At 36.4% G+C, this 20,586-nt stretch overlaps 1 protein-coding gene across 1 annotated transcript in view; it reads right to left on the bottom strand.

Annotated features, from left to right (window-relative positions):
- Positions 1–1,838: 1,838 nt before the first annotated feature.
- LOC104622948 (lysine-specific demethylase 4C-like) overlaps positions 1,839–20,586 on the bottom strand; it is a gene marked incomplete at its 3' end in the record, with an annotated part of 32,688 nt that continues 13,940 nt past the window's right edge. The window contains exons 4-7 of the mRNA XM_010289883.1: positions 9,838–9,957; positions 5,844–5,936; positions 3,002–3,128; positions 1,839–1,908 (exon numbers count right to left, since the gene is read on the bottom strand). Of these exons, the coding sequence (XP_010288185.1) occupies positions 1,839–1,908; positions 3,002–3,128; positions 5,844–5,936; positions 9,838–9,957 (410 nt within the window). The remainder of the gene's footprint in view (positions 1,909–3,001; positions 3,129–5,843; positions 5,937–9,837; positions 9,958–20,586) is intronic.

Genomic DNA, 20,586 nt, shown 5'->3' with positions numbered 1-20,586 from the left:
ACTTCACAAGCCAGCATAAATTCAAGTACTTCAGACTCTTCCTTGATATTTTTCATCAGATGAGTGTGAATATCCTGAAAAAAGAATTAATGTATCCTGGTCAAACCACTACTTTGTGTGTGTACACTCACAAGCACACCCATAGCCTTCAGGATTTTTGAATATGCAAAGCAATTACTTGGCTCTTTTATGACTAAGATAATGCAAAGTGCTGATGTATGTGGCACATTCTTGCTAGGGATGTTCAATTACTATTAATTTTTTTAATCCTAGGAAAACCACTGCTGATTCAGTTAGCCTGTCTTTAAAGGTAACACTTCACTCTTCCCACCTACTTCATTCTTCCTCACATGGACACTAAGTGAAATGGTCATGAACACCGACATTTTTCATTAGGAAAGACATATCCATCCCTAACATCAGGACAAAAATAACACGTAAACCTTTTACTAGAGAGAGAACCTGGCTATTGAGAACTGGTTACACACACAGCAAACACCGCTGTTTTGGTGCCCACCTACCTAAAAGTCAGGTAGTGGCAAGCTCTTGGTTTCGCAGAGCGTGGCACACCAACCACTGCATGTTAAACTGCTCCCTCACATACCTGAAAGGTCCGTATCAATGCCTGATGTGGAACTGAAAAATGTGGCTTTTTAGGAGTTGTAAAGGAACAGAAAAGCTCTTTCTAGGCCATTTGTTTAGCCATTCCAGTTTGCAAGGGCCATGAGGTCTTGAGACAGGAGGAATTAAAGCACAATCATGACAATTAAAGCACAATCATGACAATTTTCATTTACATAGCAGGTATTTTGTAGCACCTTACAAAGGTCAGAAATAATTTCAAAGCCTTCCAGAACTTCCAAAGTAAAGGTTTTTTTTTTCTGAAAAATAGAAGGGGAAACAAGCCAACTGATGTTTTTTGCACTAATGTTTTAAAAAAAATCTGCAACACTTCAATCAGCAAATGTCAAGGAACTTGAAGAGAAAGATGTTGGACCCATTTTATAGAGATGAGGCAGTTTATTCACAGTGTCATAACAGGTCATATCAGATCCAGGCAAAGAAAATACATTTGATTTCTAGCCTTTGTAGTACTCCCATAGCATCATTTATTTAATTACAAAATATATTTATATGTATTTAACCAATTAATATTTTAGTTGTTTTGAACCTTCATGGTGGATCATAAAAACACTGTCATCCTAGAACAGTATTTTGAAACTAAGCATCAATAATTAGGTTGTCAATCAGCTGCATTTAACTCTAGAAGGCAGCAGCAATCTTGCATTTTCCAAATGTATCACTAGTTTTTATTTTTCCTTTACAATATCAGAACGAGCTCTGATATTCTGAAATATGCCAGACAGTACCCACCACAACCCACTAACTCTAGAAAAAATGTTGTCAATTGGAAATACATTCCAGTTGTCACAGCTAAGCAATTTCTTAGACTAAAGGGATTCTGAGTGATTTCATGATACAAGAAAAGATTGTTAACGTAACACAGCAAAATCAAATTGTCAATTGAAGTGTCAAATAATAAATGAAAATATTTCACTGTCCACTTGAAAAAATAAGAATCATGCAAGGGCTACAGTGAAACAAAGATCTGTGTGCCTCAGCTTATGAAGCACTGGGTTTGCAATGAAAAATTATTTGGATCCATATATTCAGGTTTTTTTGCAAGCAGAACGCTAGAAACAGCAGTGCTTAGATTTAAATTGGATTTTGAAAGGGCTTCTTTTCCTGTGGCAGACAGGCAGAAATCCTGCTGACGGTCCAATTTATAAGAAACAGATGATGTCATTTTGATAAAGCTCTCTTCTAGTTTCACATACCCAAGTGTTTCAGACACATTCAGAGTTTCTGCTTTCTGTGAAACATCCAAAAAGGTCAAGATCTCAAAGACTGAAGAGAAATAGAAAGAAAAGAAATGAAAGTACAGTATTTATCAAGTTCGTATTTTAATACCAAGCCATATGTGTGTCTGTGTGTATATTCTGCTGTGTTCAGGAAACTACATGCATACTGCATACAGTGAAGCTCTTTGATTCCTATAGGTATAAAATAATAGGATTGAAAATCACATCAACAGACAAAATGTGCAAATAAAAGGACAGTATTTATTTTAAAACGTTGTTACATTGATAGACTATTACTTTAAAAGGAAAACCATAATATATTCATTCAAAACTAAGCTGTTAAGCATATATATTTAAACTCTATTTTTTGTACACATAATGAAAGGAAATTATATTTTACAAATAGCTATTTTTAATTTATTTTAACTTTAATAGACCTTATGAAAAACATGTTTAAAAATAACTGCCAAAATCTGCCTCTGTAAATATACAAAACACCCCGATGAGCTGAAGATATCTTTCTTAAAGGCCAAAAATATCTATGTCAACATTTGAGTCCACGTCAAACCCTACTGAAAGCAATAGTGACATAAAAATGCAAAAGCACTGTACAAAGTAAGTACAGGTTTTGTTTGTCTTAATACTGTACATATTTGTATTTGTTTTAAAAATGTTTTATAAAAACTGTTATTGTTGAATTTAACATCCTTTCCTGTCTGTGGAAAAAAATAGGCCACTGAAATTATCTCTGTTTACCAAAATGTGTCCCCTTCTGAACGTGAATCTTCTGTCATAATTCAAAGGGAATTTTACCACTTATTTCAATGCAAACAGGACTGAAAGTTTTCTTCAGCATATCACTGTGTAATCCCTCTTACTCTCACTTGGTTTATCCCTTAGTTTCATAGTGCAAAACATTACAAAATCTTTAACACATTAACTGAAGAAATCAGAACTCAAGTACTTCAGCTTACAAGGCTGGTATATGGATTAATTAATTGTAAAACCGAGTGTTCAATTAAACTGAAACCGATTGCAAATAATGTTGCATGCTTTTTAACCAACATTCTTCTCTTTCTCTTGCTTCATTTATAGCCCCTTCTGCGATTTCTTCTGGAATGAGCTTTTTAAGAAGGTACGGTATCCTGGATCATCCACATATTCATTCCTAAAGCGGGAACTCAAAACTCTCTGCCGCTTCTTCTCTCCCAAGATAATATCTGCTCCACAAAATGTGTCTTCAAATCTCATGTCAGAGGCTGTAGACTAAAACCCGACATTAATTACATATACACCTTCATACAGGCCATCAGATTCTGACATATTTTAGACAAGTTACATGGAAACTCAGATATATTTCACTAGATCATATGAAGCTAGCTACATTACTGATTATGCAGTTACAACTACTTTCAAGAAAATCTCTAATATTAAATATATATTTTAAATGCACATTTAAAATATCATTTTTACTTTTCCATATTTTGCATGTACTACTTACCGTTTAATTCTCTAGGTGTGTGGCGTTCCTTAGAAACATGTGACTAACACCAGTTGTTAGTTTTTATTTTATCCAGAGGTCACACAATCAGGCTAATTCAAGGTGAAAACCAGCAACATGGAAGTGATGCATTTGTTGGGCAGGTTTTATCATAGCAGTATCAAGTACTATCCACCACACAGTATTATTCAGAAAAGTTTTAAGTGCAAGGTATTATGGCATGGACCTCTGAAAAGAAACCTGCACAGTGCCTAATTTGCAAAGGACTAGAGTCACAAGTTTGGTCATTTGTCAACATGCTTAGAACAGTTGGGAATCAACTGAAACAAAGCAGAGGGACAGCAAACAACAAGTCATTTGTGAAAAAGCAGTGGCAGAAATTTTTGGACCAACTTCCACTACTGGAGTCATGGTAAAATTCCCAGGATTAGGAAAAGCATAATTTAGAAGGTATTGGCGTCACTTCTTTCAAGAGGTGGAAACAATACCATAAGCTGTCTTTAACTTGCACTGTCTTCTGCAGGTGGAGGGGAAAGGAGGTGTTGAGCATACCTTGAGGACTAAGCTACGTATTTATAGAATTTGAGGCAATAGTATGAAATAATGCAAAGGTCTGAGCACAGGCTGTGGCTTGTTTTGTTTTGTTGACCAAATTCAGTGTTTTTAACCTATACTTAACTTCCCTATGAAGTTGATCGTATCAAATAAAAAAAAAATATTGATGTATAAAACCTCAATTTTAAAGAGAGTAGCATAAACCTAACTACATTTGTATTGTTATCCTTAGTGAAATGCAACAGTTTACATTCTACAGAACTTGCAGTTATTTATAAATGCTTTTTACACATAGTCCCTAAAACAAAAAGTGGTAATGGAATCCTTTCTGAATACAGTGAAAAATCCCATTGAATATAACAAGATGGCTCATTTAACATTTTCCAAGACATCTGTCCTAACCCTAGGTGGTCAGGACACTGAAAGATGGTGCACTTATCCCAAATACATTGACAAAAAGGTGTTTTAACCAAGAATATTTGACCACTGCGCCTCCCATTAGAAAGAGCTGTCCTAATCTTACGCTATTCCTTCAGTAAAACAGGGCATCCTGCTGGTTCAGGAGTCTAACAGCCTCACGTTTCTCTGTCTTTCTTCCTTTCCCAGCTTTACTGTCCCTTTCACACATGAAGTTAATCCTTTCCTTTGACACACCTCTAGCTTCTGAAATATACAGCATCCATGTTGGGACTGGCTGCTGGATGAAAGGAAATTATGATAATAATGAAGATGGCAGCTGCATGTGGCAAGAAGCACAGACAAGGAAAGTCAGACTAAAACCTTCTACAGCTACGTCTCCGTGTAATGCTCCACTAAACTCTTCTAAGTTGTGTATGCCCGACGAAACAACTCTACATATCATTCCCCTACAACTAATGAGCGTCACATAACAGATGTGTGAACAGTTAATGTGTATGTGCCCACGTTCCTGCAGCAATGAAAAATACACTGTACACTGCCCTCCTTTCCAAAGCTTCACTGAAAGTATACTTCAAATAAGAGGGATTTTTTTATTCAGAACAGTGAATTATTCTTTGTTCTCAATTATGACAAGATTTTTGCATCTTTATGCTTTGGTTTTACATATTAAGAAAGCTAACTTTTAACTCACAATGCAGTTTTGAACAAACAGCTCTAAAATAGAACACGGAGATAAGAAGAACATGGTGCAGTTCTGAGTAGGCCTGGTAATGGATTGAATTGCACAATATTTAGCATTAATGACAAAGACAGGCAACAGCAGTCATCTCGTCTCCTCCAACATCTGTACAGCAGAACTTTCCCTTTTCAAACTGTAAGGGTCATGCTCTTTATAAACTTCTTTATAAACCTCAATACTTTTCCAAAGGGCATGCATGTAAACAATGAGTTGGTGGATGTTGTTTAAAACTGCAGAAAACTCAAAAAATATAGCGAAGATTTAGTTTTAAACCAAAGACTAGTGAAATGCTGATGAGTCCTGCCAGTGCCATTAATGAGTTCTGATCAGGTACTTTGTTTCTTAGAATTTAATTGCATTTTTTATTAAATTCAATACTTTCAAAATCACAAAGCTCTGAGAACTTGGAAAGTTTTTAAAAATGTATACACATTATAAGCATATTGAAAGAACAGAATGTTTGTCAATTTAAAAATTTTACTAACTTGGTATTTCATGATCTGACAGATGATCTACCAAGACATCCCTTTTAGGAGAAAAGAATTATGTTTGACAACAACATTTGTCTGTACTGGAAGAACTAACCATTCTCACTAGCAAATGGATACTTGTGCTAATTTTTGTGCTGATTTAGCCAGTCATATTAGTACAGGCTTCACAAAATATTTGTCCAACTTAAATTGAAAATCCAGAATAAAGCCAAGGATAGTTTTACGGGTATTTTGAGCACAGATAGACTACAAAGTTATCATCAGCAAATACTCACAAATCGTGCTTTCACTCTCTTCGGAAGCTCTTCATCTAGTGTATAGATCTCTTCTCTCTTCATTACTATTTGAGAACCATCTTCAAACTCAACCTAATTGAAAAAATGGATATTTAAAAAAAAAAAAATCATGATTTAACTCCTGCAGGAATTTTCTGGGAATGTCTCCAGACAGAAATATACATGCAAACACAGAAGATCTACATACAAATATTTTCCTAACTATTTTAGGAAGGCAAAATTAGGATAAAACATTAAAAATGTTATTTCTTGGGAATTACAACACATTCATAAGTTAAAAATAATATCTAATCAAAGAGACTTCAAAATCAACACTGACACATATACGGTAAAGTAAAATTTATTAGACTAGGAATGCCAAGCAGTAACAACACAGACAACATTATTTTGTAGGAGTGACATATTAAAATGTGTTTGTGTCATTTTTATTTGCCTCCAATTTTTTTACTTGCTTCTACTAAATAAAAAATTAATTTTAACATCCTGTGCTTCAAGGTTGAGGAATACCATGTCAAAAGAAAGAAAGTATGAGTGACAACTAAGGAAATACCTGTTAACAGAATTTTATTGAATCTGATGGAATTTCTTTAAAATGCTCTGTTCAGAAGATGAAAAGCTTTATCATGTTTAGGTTTAGATTTAATCCAACATGAACCCCGTTAGCAGAAAATGAGAAAGGAAATGTAACTAGGTGTTGGGAATGTTAAAATGCTGAGGCTTTGAACCATTTAAGTCTTTTCAGTAGCTCCTGATTTTTTTTTTTTAATACTTCATCTAGCAGTTGTGAATTTCAGCTATTATCTATGACCGCAGTTTTAGTTCCCACTGAAACTGTACTTTTAAGTTTGGTATAAACATAAAAGAAGTCCCATTCCACATCCTTAGATGACTTAATGAGATCATATGAATGACAACAGACTTAAGTTGAAAGAATAAGCCCAAATTCATGCACAGGAAAACATTAACTTATCAAAAGTATTATCATAGATAGAACTGAAAAATCATGTATTTGAACTTGTAAATGGACTGAGTTTTCTAAGTTCACATTAAAACCTTGCCATGACTGAGTATGTGACATTAATTGTGAACAGCTGAAAAGTCCGATATAGTATATCCATTCTCAAAAGTCAGGGTACAGATCTATGAATTATTAAATTTTTTAAAAGCAATTTTATTTACAACACTTTAACAGAGATGCACAGATCTGGAATGTATTTAAAATCCACAGAGCACAGATGGACAGTGAAGTCACGAAAGTAATTCTTGCTCCCCTCAGTTCCTGTTACTAACCCCATAAGACTCGTCCTTTAGTAGTATGTTAGAGGAACTTAAAGGCCAATTTGGTTTAAGCATGTTTAATAAAATTATGGTAATTCAGGTATTTTTCACTACGATGCAGAAGCAGCCTTTCTGCTATTCCTGCTCCTTGCTGCACAATATATTTGGTAACATGGTTTTGCATAATACAGTTGGTAATAATGCTTTTTGCATCACTGGTGAAGGAACTGTGCAGGAAATGAACTCTGCAGCTCCAGAAAAGCACCTCCTGAATGGGCAATATTTTTGTTTTTACTGGTAATGTACAGCAGCAAGCAACTGCATCAAACCACAGAATCTGGCATGTTTTCAGTGTGAACTATATTAAACATTTACAATTAAGAGTAACTGCAAGTTCTTCAGCTACAATTCAGCATACCACACTGGAAATAAATTTGCCGTACCATTAAAGGCAAACACAACAAGAGCTCTTCTAAGACTTTCAATGGTATTAGGATTCATGCAAAATATAAACCCACCATATCTAATAGCTCAAATTTAATCCAGACTTTAGATACTACATTTCAAATCATCAATTTTATCCAGCAAATTTTTTTTTTTTTTTTGGGACTTCTGCTGCTGTACTGTGTCTGTATGGTATGTTATTCTCTCCATAAGATTTTCTTTTATCAGGACATCATAAATTAAAGGGTCAGCTGAAATTGTTAGAAAGCAATTAATAAGGTGAATGGATAATTTAATCATCCCAAATGAAGCTCAAAAATAAACAGTGAATGTCAATATCAAAAATTATCAAGACATCAAATGTATACTGCATTAACAATTACACTTGAACACCTGCTTCATTTAGCATGTATAACTCTGTTCAGGGATTGTGTAGGGTACTGGGTCACAAATGTCAAACTGGATGATATGAATTCTGGTGCATTGTGTCATAGCTCCTGCATGCATTCAGTACAAATGTCTTACGAACATGAGGAAAATTGACAGATTTCTCCACATAGAACAAATATGCCTTATTAGATCATAACACTCATTTCAGTGAGTACTTTTCAGTTTCTGCTTTTGTTGCACCATCTAATAGACCACAAACGACTTGGTAAGAGAATCTAAAGGCTGCAACAGAGACCTCACAACAGAGGTAAGAATGGATTATGTGTATGCACGGGTCCTGGGAGCTATCAGACAGGCTGTGTAGAAAGACCAGAGGAAGAACCACTAATGTGTCTTGAAATTAGCCTTGCAACCTCCATGTAATAGACTTTCTGTAATCTGTGGCCATGTTGTGGCAGACTCTTCTCCCATCCTACAGACTGAAATACTTGTCTGTCTCCAAAATCCTATGCAGTGTAATCTGGACTCCCTCTAGTCGTTAACCTTTGCTATTTCCCCTGTGATAAGGGTTGTTACAAGGCAAGTACTCTCCCACGATTCTTACGCTGAGGGGCTCCAAACCTTACTGAATCTCCGCATGCTAATCCATTTTCCTTAAACTAAACTGATTTAAGCATGTTGTCCAAGACATCTAAAATAAGACAAAGAAGTTTGTTTTGACCATGTCAGATTCCTTCAAATGTGAAAGATAACATTAGTCTATCTCTATCATTAGTCTACCTCACAGTATTCCTCAGAAGACCAGGTGTTTAGAAGATTAAATTATTTGAAGATTAATGTTACTGTAGAACAATAATCTTTATATTTTATAAAGAACTTTTCACCTTCACAACATAATACAGCTGCTAAATATAAGGGAAGAGGGAGGATTTAGAGGCTAGCTCAAGGGATTAGGCATTTGAGGACTTGTGTTCAATTGCAAGTCATTGGCAAAGCGAGAAGGTCAATGCAGCAAGTCATTTAGCCTCCCTGTGCCTTAATTTATCTACAGATATAATAGTAAATTTGCCATTTTTGTAGAGTAATGTGAGGCCTTCATATGAAAGAGTTACATAAGTGAAAATGATTTTATATATATAAATGAAATTTACTTAGGTTCTCATTCTTTCAGAAGTGCTATTATTATTGTGATTGTTTTATTGCAGTTTCCACCATTCACTTGGGTACTCAAAGCTGCTGATTGATTTTTCTCAAAGGCAAGCACATAAAAAAACAATTATTGTGTCTCTGAAATCAGAAGTCAGCTTTTTAGCCTTGCCTTCACCGTTCAGTTCCCTTTTGCCTTTGCTGAGGATAAAACACTCCTTAAATTATGTGTTAATTAATTCAGAAGTGCCTCAGACAAATGAAAGCAGGGCTCTTCTCTTTACTGTCCTCCCTTCCATCCTTTTACAAAATGCCTAGGGTTCACTGTAGTCACACACCACTACTTAATTTTATATTATTAATCATATAATTAGCTGACATCAAATAAAAGTAATTACCCTGGAGAAGATAACAAATGTTATCTTTCAGTCTTAATGTTCCACCTGTTCACCTGAGTTCTTATTAAATAACCCATTTTCTTGATTTTATAAGAACAGGTGAAACCTCAACTCCCAAAGAGTGCACAGCGTTTGTTAATGGTTTAGACAGCTTTATTTACTAGTTTAAATGCACTAGCTGTTACAGTAAGAGTCCATACTCCAGCCTTCTGCGGCTTTGAAGTTGTGGCTGGTCACTGCAATGCTAGAGCCAAAGGAGCAATTTGCAATAAAGACATCTGAAAAACAAGCACAGGGTAGTAAGTATTGACACCCACCTGATACATGTGAGCTGTGTTTGTTCCCAGATACTTTGCACCATACAGTTTTCCATCAGGCCACTTCACTTGGACAACCTCTCCCTCTGCAGGTGGGCCCAGCCTTAGGCAATCTCTGCTCTATTTACAAAGAAGGATGGATTCTCAAATCAGTGAGTGAGCCACTACACTTTGAAATTACCAGTAAACTGCTTTTTACAACTTGGTAATTGGAGGAGATTTATTACCATGTGTGTTTCAAGTTTTATAATCCTGCTAATGGACTAACAGAAAATACTATTAGCCTTTATGAAAATGAAATGCTGACCAAAGAAACATTCTCTTTACAGCTTGATGCTGCATTGGCAAGGCAACATATGCATAAATCAGATAGCTATCAGCAACTGTGATACATTTCCCCCAAAATTAATTTCCATCACACATTGAAAATAAAGATCACTAAAGTGCAATTGTGTATGTGCAATACTTTCTCTTTTACATATTCAAATACCTCATGTTTTGTTAACCACAGCATATTTTTGCTAGGTGCTAACTTTGCGGACTGAAACGTACCCTGATGGATCAAACTATAAATGGTGAGAATGCCAATGATTTCTTTGCTTAGCCGATGGAGAAACACTGAAAGAATCCAAATGCTTACCAAGAAGAACTAGGTGAATTTTAGTTTTCAGAAGGTATGAGGCAGTTTTTTTCCTGTATTTTGGCCAAATTTTGTGCCTGACTTGTTGAGCATGTCAGCGCAGCACAGTTTATGCTAGTTGCAACATATTCTTGTCATGGTTTCTTTTGCCCCATGCAGCTTGGTATGGCCTAAATGACTTATTTGCAGAGTACACTGACCACACACCCTTAACAACAGCTGTCCATGTGAGGAAATACAGAAAGGTCTAGGAAAGGATTGTCTCAGGTCTGTGCTCACAAATTCTTTGGAAGCTATCTCTGCCAAATAAGCCAACAAAGGCATCTATACTTTGTACTGACTAAATCACAAGACTTGCCATGTAAATTAGTGCTAATTTAGTGGTATTCTCCCAGGTGTGGGAGGACCTGCTTGGTGACCATGTTACCTGAGCTCACTGCTAAGAGGTCTAGACTGGGAAGAGAAAAAATAAAGTCAAGGACTCAGGTGCAAGGACTCAGTGGCAAGGTCCTGCCAGACCTGCAATTATCTCAGGTTGCTGCAGTACTATTACCATTTTCAAAGTATCAGATTTACATAGAATAATTTACAAAAATATTGTATTTTTGAGTTCAACAGTTCACTTCCAATAGAGGCCAACAACCATCATAACAAAGAACTCAAAATGTGGGAGCAAAAATGCACCACAGTGATCCTTACTGGGATGTTACCCTGTTGTAGTATCATGATAGCCAAATCCAGGCCTTACAAATGCGTTTTAGTCACATGTATCTTAATCCATTAATTTGATTCAACACATGAGAAAATAAATGAAAAGCTGGATTTTCACAGAAACACACTTTCCTGCATGACAATACTGTCTGTGACATCCCTCAGGTGTTCTGCCAAGGGGACAGCTCTAAAATATGCCCTGCATGTTTGCCTGGCAAAGGTTGCTGTGACAGACACAGATGAATGTATCTGTTCAACTTCACCATGTATTTGGGGTAGTAGGTGACATTACTATATTACCCTTCCCAGTATTTCCAGGAGAGGCAAGGGGAAAAGGGAAAGGATTGCTGCTGTTTACTTTCCAACAGTGGAATAATTATGACTTCTCAGGGGCCAGGGATTGCTAAATACTATCATAGCTCTGACAATAAATTAAATGAGACTGTATTTTTAATGCTGTCTTCTCAGTGATGACTCTCAAGATGGTTATTGTCATTATCATACTTCTTCTATTTATTGCTAAAGTGTAAAAAGGAGTCTTGGCTAAGTGTCTTGAACTAAACTTTTAAAATGCATCTTGGAAGATAGCAAATTTCCTGAAAACAAACAATCTATCAACGATGTCAAACCAAACATTAATTTTCCAAGAAGAAAAACCCAGCATGAATTGCTCCCTTTGCACCTTGCACAAGAAAAACATCTCACAGCTTCTCTAGGATAGCTAATGGAATTGCTCAGATGGAAAATTAGAGTTCTCATGCAAATAACTAGACAAATAACAATCCCATTCTTCATGTATCACAACAATGTCTTAGTCTAAGGAACAATGTTTGGGAAACCTGTACAAAATTGTTTTTTCTGATTTCTGCCAGAGCTCCTACCTTTTATTTTCATACTACATAACCATGTTAGAGATTCTCTTTTTACCGCAAAAATAATTCTCACCATTTTCTTCTTGGGAATGGTTAGACTCATTTCTTAGGCTGACAAAATTACAAAAATGCAACTTCACTTTTCTGTTTTATAATGAAAAGTCAAGACATTAAGATATGGCCATCCTTCAACATTCCCATACACCAGCTGTAAATACCATATAGTATGGGTTCAGTCTACACTTAGCTTGTAAACCATGTAAATTTCCCATACAATTACATAGTATATTTTCTTCTTCACACAAATAGACAAAATCGTGCCTATCTGTACTGAAAAGTCTATGACTTAAGTGTCTGGTTTCACATTCCAGCTGTTTCACAGCTCACAGCCTCAGCTCTAAGCATGGTCAGCTACAAAAGATTTCTCAGGGACATGTCCAGTTGGGTTTGAGTATCTCCAAGGATGAACACTTCACCACCTCTCTGGGCAAGTAGTCCAGCATTTGACAACTGTCACAGTAAGGAATTCTTTTCTTAAGTGAAGAAAAATTCCATGTTAAGGAATTTCCTGTTTTCAGTTGCTACCTGTTGTCTTTCATCCTGTCACTTTCCACCACTTTCCACCATCTTCTTTACTTCCCCCATCAGATATTTATACACTTGGATAAGATCCCCCTGAATCTACCATTCTCCAGGTTGAACAGTTCCAGCTCTCTCAGCCTCTCCTCATATGACAGATGCTCTGTTGCATTCATCACCTTCATATCCTCTCACTGTATTTGCTCCTGTATGTCCATGTCCTTCTTGTACAGATGAGTCCATAACTGGGCACAGCACTCCAGATATGGTCTCACCAGTCCCAGGATTACAGCCACTCAAAAAGTTTCTTTATGAGCAAAAACTTGTAAATAACAGTTATTCTAAAGCTCTTCTGTATTACAGATGGTATTTTCTGGTTTTAGAAACATTCATTTTGGGGTTCATCATTATGCATTGAACTAAAATAGTAAGTAATCCATTTGCAATAGGTGTTGGAAAAATATGTTGAAATACTGTGTTTGTCTCCTGTGCTGTCACGAAGGAATTCTTGTGTACAGCACAACAGATAAAGCAGATATTTGCTATTTTTCTCTTCTGATATTCCTTCATTTTTACCACAGAGGTTGAACAATACTTTGGTTCCTTAAGGCTGGACAGAGCATTTGTAAGTAGCAAATCCAGTTGCAGCAGCACGGTGATGATGGTTGACTCAGACTAGGAACAAATGTGGAGCCACACTAATAAAAAAGGGAAGAAATCTGCACCTGAAGCATGCACTTGAATCCAGGAACTGTCAAATGTTGCAAGATTCCTGTAATTTGAATATAGCCACTGACACCTGAAGAAAATACCTTAATTTTTTAAAAGTTAAAAAAAATATGTTCAAATGCTTTCCTAAATCAAGGCTAAAAAGTATAGATATTCTGGTCCAAGATGAATTTAGGAACTATTGAGACTATTCCCCAAAATTGTCAGAAACAGATGTTCCTTAGATACCTATAATTTCATTTTGACAGCGTTTCGCCTGGCAATTACATTACTAATTCAGCTATTTCAAATTCAACAATTATTTTGGAAATGATAAGCTTATAAGAGCTTTTGACTTCTTTTTGGTTTGATCCAAAGAAGCCACACTGAGAACAAGTATCTTTAGTGAATTCAGAGGAAAAGACAAAACTCTGTGGTGCAGTCCTCGAAATTAACAGGGCTAAATTGACTCCTATCTTCGGGCACTGGCCAAAAGAAGCCTGCAAGTTAAACTGATAGTAGAAAGGATACTGTAGTCTTTCATGTCAAGGTTGGAGTAGGAAAGGATGAAATTATTGTGTGACTACAAATACCAATCAATATTAATTTACAGAGTCTCTGGTCTGACAGGAAGCTAGATAGAGAGAAAATCTTAGAAAGGAAAATACTGGCATGGCCAAAGTAGAATATCTGCGTATTTAATGAAAAACAAAAAGTTTTCTGTTTGAGGATTTTCCGCCAGTGAGGAAGGCAGCAGTTGAACAAAAAAGACTTAGAGACTACAATACACCACTTAATAACACTTTAAAAAAAATTCTTTACAGGTTAAATACATGAAAAGAAGAAAGCTTTCAAAAATATTTCTGAATATTCTAAACACACAAAACCCCCACCACTTCATACCTCCTGACTCTAGCAGCAGGAAAGTTTTTCATTAGCTTTTACAATGTTCTGCCTTTCAACAGTCAGCTTATAGCTCAATGTTTGATCTTTAAGGAGCTTAAAAAGAATCCTATCCTTCCAAATCTCATTCAGTCTTTGGTGAATGTGGAATGTGATTGGTGAAGAAGGGATCAATTAACTGCTTTAACTTAAAGTAACGGTATAAAGGTTATTAGTGTATTTAATATCATAGCAATAACATTGGTCATTGTATTTCAAGAATTTGTTTGAAAAGAGGAAAATGTGGCCCAGATGGCATCTTTTAGAGGAGGTATAAACACAACAGTAATCAAATATTTAAAATTGTTGCTAGAAAACAGTCACATTCAAATGGAAAAATGCCAATCTATCTAAGTTGGTTGGACTTGACCTTAAAGGTCTTTTCCAACCTTAATGATTCTGTGAAGTTCTATTCTAATCAGGGGACAAACATCATCAGATCACCTGGCTCTTCTTAATTGTTTTGATAATGTGATCCTACCCTTACTCAAGAGAGAACAGAAGGGTTGTGATGATAAAGGTCCCTGATTTGATCCCGCAATTTATAACCTAGACTAGTATGTCTTATTTTAAAAGCTGCTTTTGCCACCCACGCATAATTTTGCATGAGCATTCTATGGAACTTCTTCTATTAGGATGAATAAAATCAATCTCCATCTTGATCAGATCAGAATATTTTCTGTGGGTGATTACTAAACTCAGTTCTCACAGCTGTGCTCCTAACAGTGGGCTTAATAGGGAAGAGGAGAATGAAACATTTTGAGGTAAAAGACATTTGCAATCCATAAGTAACATTCTGAAGATCCTCTTCTACAGCTGGTGAATATTAGTAGAGATCAGTTTTCCCTGATCATAGCACTAAAACATTCATTCATATATATATAACAGTACAATGAAGATTGAGATTTATTTTTCTGTGTATAATAAAATAAGGCCAAAAACTTGGAAAGATATTGAAGAAAAAACCATCTATGGTATACAGTATTAAGTGGGAATATTGTCTGCAAGTGGTTCACTCTTGAAGTTTACTCTATTTACCACTAACCCATCTGAATAAGCATAAATTCTTCCCTTACAGCTGCACTGTTTTCAAACCTGAGGTTTACATTCATAAATTGGCATCATTTAAAGTAATTTGTTAGATAAGCAGAGTAGCCTCTTCCTTTTCTTAACCATTTCATTATTCTTGAAACTTGTTAAATAATTTTCAAATCTACCATACCCATAATGTACTTCTACCCATTTCCCATGAGAGTGTCTACAAAATTCACAGCATGAAGCATCAAACTGTCATCAAGCATTAACTAAGACAGCAAACATAATCAGGCTGATACCTCCTTTTTCAGGAGAGTGTCTAACTGAGCAGTCCCTCTCCCATGAACAAACTCAGAAACTGCCATTTTATTTTCCTCAACACTAATAGAATTTTTTCTTTATTTAACTGGCAGACAGTTAAGAGCGGTGAGCTCTGTTATTTTGCAAATCACTGTGGTTTAGACTGTATTCAAAATGTTTTTTTAAATTGTATTAAAATTACAGCATTTTTTGCAATGTCACTTAGCAAAAATTTCTGCATCTCCTTGGCACTCCTGGGTTTTACTTACTGATTTGCTTTGTTTCAAAAACAAAGGACAAAATGGGTCATTGTTTATTCAAATTCTTGTTAAATACCATTGATGGTATAATTGACATAAACAGTACAGGGCTGAAGTGGTTAAGTGTGGATCTTGCAATAAGGTTTTGTGATCTAGAACATACTTCTAGTCCAATTTTTGCTTTATGGCTCTGTAACATAGCGACAGAATGAAGGACACACATGAATTGTATAAATTATTTTACTTAATGGTAAAGGAATAGTATAAATATACACAGAACCTGACTGGCATTATTCTTCCTGGGATGCCATCAGTTTAAAGACAGTTTAAATGTTAGTTCAAAACTAGTATTTGTAACAAATAATTTAGCTGAATATATTTTTCATCCTTGAAGTTACTCATTACTTCTGTACCATAGGACATCAAAATCCTTTAGGAAGACATACTCCAATCAACAGCAGTCTTTCAGGAAGAAAAAGTTGTGCTGCTGCGACTTTCCGTACTGCAGGGTTCTTGTGAATCCCACCATGCTGTTGTCAAGCAACTTGTCAAGAAGGAATGGCAAAAGGCAGAGGTAGAGCAACAGTCTGGCTTCAGCCCCACAACGTGCCTGGTGATACAGATCCTTTCTGTATTGTTCCACCCCGGACGCACATGGGCCATGGCACAATATTGTAATCCTCCTCCTGGCAGACTGAAAGCTGATAATCTAGCCCTGAGGTTTCAAAGATCAAAGAGAAACATATCGAAAAGACAAACTAGAGCTAAATCAGACTCCCTAATTGAAAAAAAACTGGCCTTCCTATCCTGCGTATCTACATATTTTCACTACTACTCATCTTATGTTTGTTTCTAAATTTATACATACTGTTAAAATCAAACTGTGAAATATAAACTGTCCATTTTCTGTCACCCCCTGCATTGCTTAAATCCATAAAAATGGCTCTTAGTATTAGTCTGTCTAACCACAATTTGCATGCAGCAGGACATAATATCGACTCATTTGGGCTTTTACCCTAGAAATTCCATGGTTTCTGAAAAATAACTTAAAATTCACGCATGGTCTCCAAAACTGATTAACCAACACCTCTATCCTGTTATTTTGGAGGCTTAAATTCACTTCACAGCAATTCAATTAATAGCACATTCATTTCAGTTTATAGCAAACAAGCATTCTGGCATTAATCACAAAATTAAGTTCTCACAACACACAAAAAACACACTAACTACAATCTGATTTTCATTTGTAAGACTTCAAGTCCCCAGATTCACAACATGAAAAAGCAGGAAAACTGCAGGCCTGATTATGGGGCTTTTGCACAGAAATGGTCCTCTCACCGACTCTAGTGAACTGCAGCAGTCGGTGCAAATTTAGAAAATTTCTAAATTTTCCACTTAAATTAGGACCCGAGTTAAATTTACCATCCTACTTCATTGCTACCAGGGTACCTACCACCAGATAGTGCTCTCTGTACTGGCAGGAACCAGCTGAAGATGGCTTGAAAGGGAAGGAGTGCAGAACTAAGCATGGAGTGACGACGCTGTCAGGAAGAGTTAGCTCTGGCTGTACAGACCCAGGAGAGAAAAAAGCTCCTGTCTCTGGGCAGTCCTGTGGATGAAGCTACAACGTCCCCAATTTCATGCCTCCACTACTCCAGCTAACATTAACTTTCAACGTGAGTGCTAGGGATTAAGCTTTCACAGTCACACTCACCAGTGGTTGTTCCATATGGAGCACAACTAATGTGATCACAACTAACACCTCCAACTTTGAAAAGCTTGTCTTACCGACAAAAAACATACCACAGCTGCAAACAGTGAATGTATCTACCAACACCATTAAAGCGGAAATGGAGAAACAAATTGTGGAAACTCCCTCAAAACAACCGCTCACGTCAACGGACTGTCAAACTGTGTTTTTCTTTCAGGAGCTGACAGTGTATGGTAGTTAACGCAAATTTTAGAAACATGGAATTAGGTTTCATAGGTTCCAAGACAATCTGAATGAAAAGGAGAGTGGTATCAGAATTTTATCTGAACAGGAACAGCAATTTACACAGTGCATTATCATTTGAAAGAGCAGGCTTGATTCCCTGGAGGGCAGTGCTGGTTTTATATTGGTATAAATTCAGTGAAATCACCAGATTAACAGAATAGTTACTGTAATTCAACAAAATTAGCCTTGAATCACAGAATGCATAGAATAAAAATACTTTGAATTTATGTATAATATGTTGTCCTTAAAATGTTACTGAATCTTCTCTTACAAAGTGAATGTATGCTTTCACCAAAGGGAAACTGGAAGACAAATTGGATCGTGCATTCCTGAATACATTTCTTACTTTCCATTCAGCTTAAAAAGTTACCGTTTCAACCGTTACGTTGCCTTTCAGCAAAGTATTAATAACACAAATACATGTGCAATGCTAACTGACAGATGCAGAATTGCCCAGAAGGCCACAATTCAAACACACATTGCAGAATGTGCCTTAGGATGTCCAGGGTGGTACTGGGCATCAAAATAAGGTGCAGCGCAGAGGAGACTGAGGACGTCTTAACTGGGGGCACATTATACCCTTATGGGACAAAACTCAGTGTCAGCAATAGGAAGGTGAAGTTGACGAGGATGTCTGACTCGCCACGCCTGACTGAAGTACACGGTTCCTTCAGTGCAGCAGAAAACCCTTGCTTACGCTTAGACTGGTTAGACCAGACTCCGAGTCCTACGGTACTACCTTGTATCCTGCCCACCTGCGTATTGGCCTAAAGGTTTGAAGTTGCCAGTAAACCCGCTGCAGCCCGATGAGCACAGAGAGCAGCTCATGCTGTGCTCCTGCCCCTGCCGCAGGTGGTAACACACAGGAAGGACAACGCTCCTTCTTCTCTCCCTCCCCTCAAAACACACATGGCAAGTCTGGAAGTAATCTACTTCTGAAACACACAACAAATAGGGCAAATTACCAGACCTGAAAACCATCCAATTCCCAAGTTACCTCAGAAAAAAGCTGGGAGGGGAAATAATGGATTATCTTCCATTTTTTTTCTCCTGCTGAGCTGTGGGGGCATTATCTTCAACATGTCTAAAATCATTATCGATAAGGATCCATAAATCATTCAATTATAAAGTGGAAAGGACATTATACACAGGAAACCGTGTAAAGATAATATTCATATCTGAAGCTTTAATTTGCCTTTAATCTATCCTATATTCATTTTTCATGCTTATCTATTAAGTTGCTTGTCTTTCTACTGTAAAAGGAAACAAAGAAAAAGCAATAGCCACAGAAAAATCACCTCTGTTGTCCATAATGGAGTAAACTGAAAGTAACTCACTTAAATCAATACGGTTATAGTACTGTACAACAAGTTTCAGATTAGAATCAGACTATTGCACCTTTTGATGTTTTGCAGCTTCAAGAGTTAATCGATGGAATAAAAGCCTCTGGTCTGAAGCCTTAGAATTTAGTATTTGCTTTTTAAAAAGGTTGTTTTTAACCTGTAAGATCACAGTTTTAAAAACAGGAATTCATTTGTGTTAGTATTCAGAAGATGCTAACAATGATTTGCATGTGCAAAGCGTAGCATTCTGTGTATCAGTGCTTGCAAATCCAGTGCAAAAGTTCACAGTTAAAGAAATGCGTTAAAACAAATTTCTCAGCTCACATGAACTTGAAATAAATTCTTCAAAACATATAAACTTCTTGGAGTATTTCACAGAACAAGAACACAAAATCCTACACAATTTTTACAAATCTGTCTAACCAGGAAAAGAAATCAAAGATTTCTCCTCAGAGACATGTCATGCAGCTCTCAAACCTGCTGTGCACAACTTTTCAGAATTGTCTGTCACACCATACAGGTTGCTGAGTAGTAAGTTCAACTACACAGCAGGTAATTTTATAATGCTGCAAAAGAAATTGTGCCAGCCCAACATGAGTAGCGCATTATTCAGCTCAGACAGTCAATGACGTCTCAGTTAAGAAATTAAAAAAAAAAGGTTGCTAAACCTACTACTATTCATTAGGTCTCTTTTCCCACATCACACAACTAGTTCTGAGGACTTTTTGACTAATTTTAGACCAAATATGATCTATCCTATTGTTGCCTTTAGAAACGCATTGCTTGCTTTTCTATTTCACATTCTCAGAAATTGCTGGCAACGGTGATACTGGAGCGCATGCAAAGTATCTATAGATTGCCCAGAAAGAGTGCAAATTCAAGAGTTCTAAATTTCCTTAGCCATTCTTTACAGATTTACATGCCAGTATAATAAAGCTGAACAATATGCTATTATTGTCTGTCAGAAGTCTAATGGATGTTTCACAGATACAAGGAGGCATGTAAGCACTACTGTTTGAAGTTTAGATTTGAACAGGTAGACAAGCAGAAAACAGTTGTCAGAAGAGGTGAAGAGAGAAAGGCACACAGAAGAGAAACCACTGGAAAAAATGCTGAAAACTAGTCAGGAGTTTAGTCATTTATAATGCCAGACAAGGTTGACGGAGGAAAAGTTAGATATGTCTGGTTTGTAGGACAGATTTTTAAAAAAACACAGCATCCTTCGGAAATTACTAGGGCTAGAATCAAGTCTTCTATTTTTTATATCCAGGCAGACATTAATGGACTGTCAAGACCTACGTGCTAGCCCAGTATTTCCGAATGTCCATTGTTCAAGCAGCATGTTTTTTCAAAAGCAGTAGCA

This window comes from Phaethon lepturus, unplaced genomic scaffold (assembly GCF_000687285.1).
Source record: "Phaethon lepturus isolate BGI_N335 unplaced genomic scaffold, ASM68728v1 scaffold5286, whole genome shotgun sequence".
Classification (NCBI taxonomy): Eukaryota; Metazoa; Chordata; class Aves; order Phaethontiformes; family Phaethontidae; genus Phaethon; species Phaethon lepturus.
The sequence above is the reverse complement of the archived record's forward strand: the minus strand, read 5'-3'. Positions and strand labels throughout refer to the sequence as shown.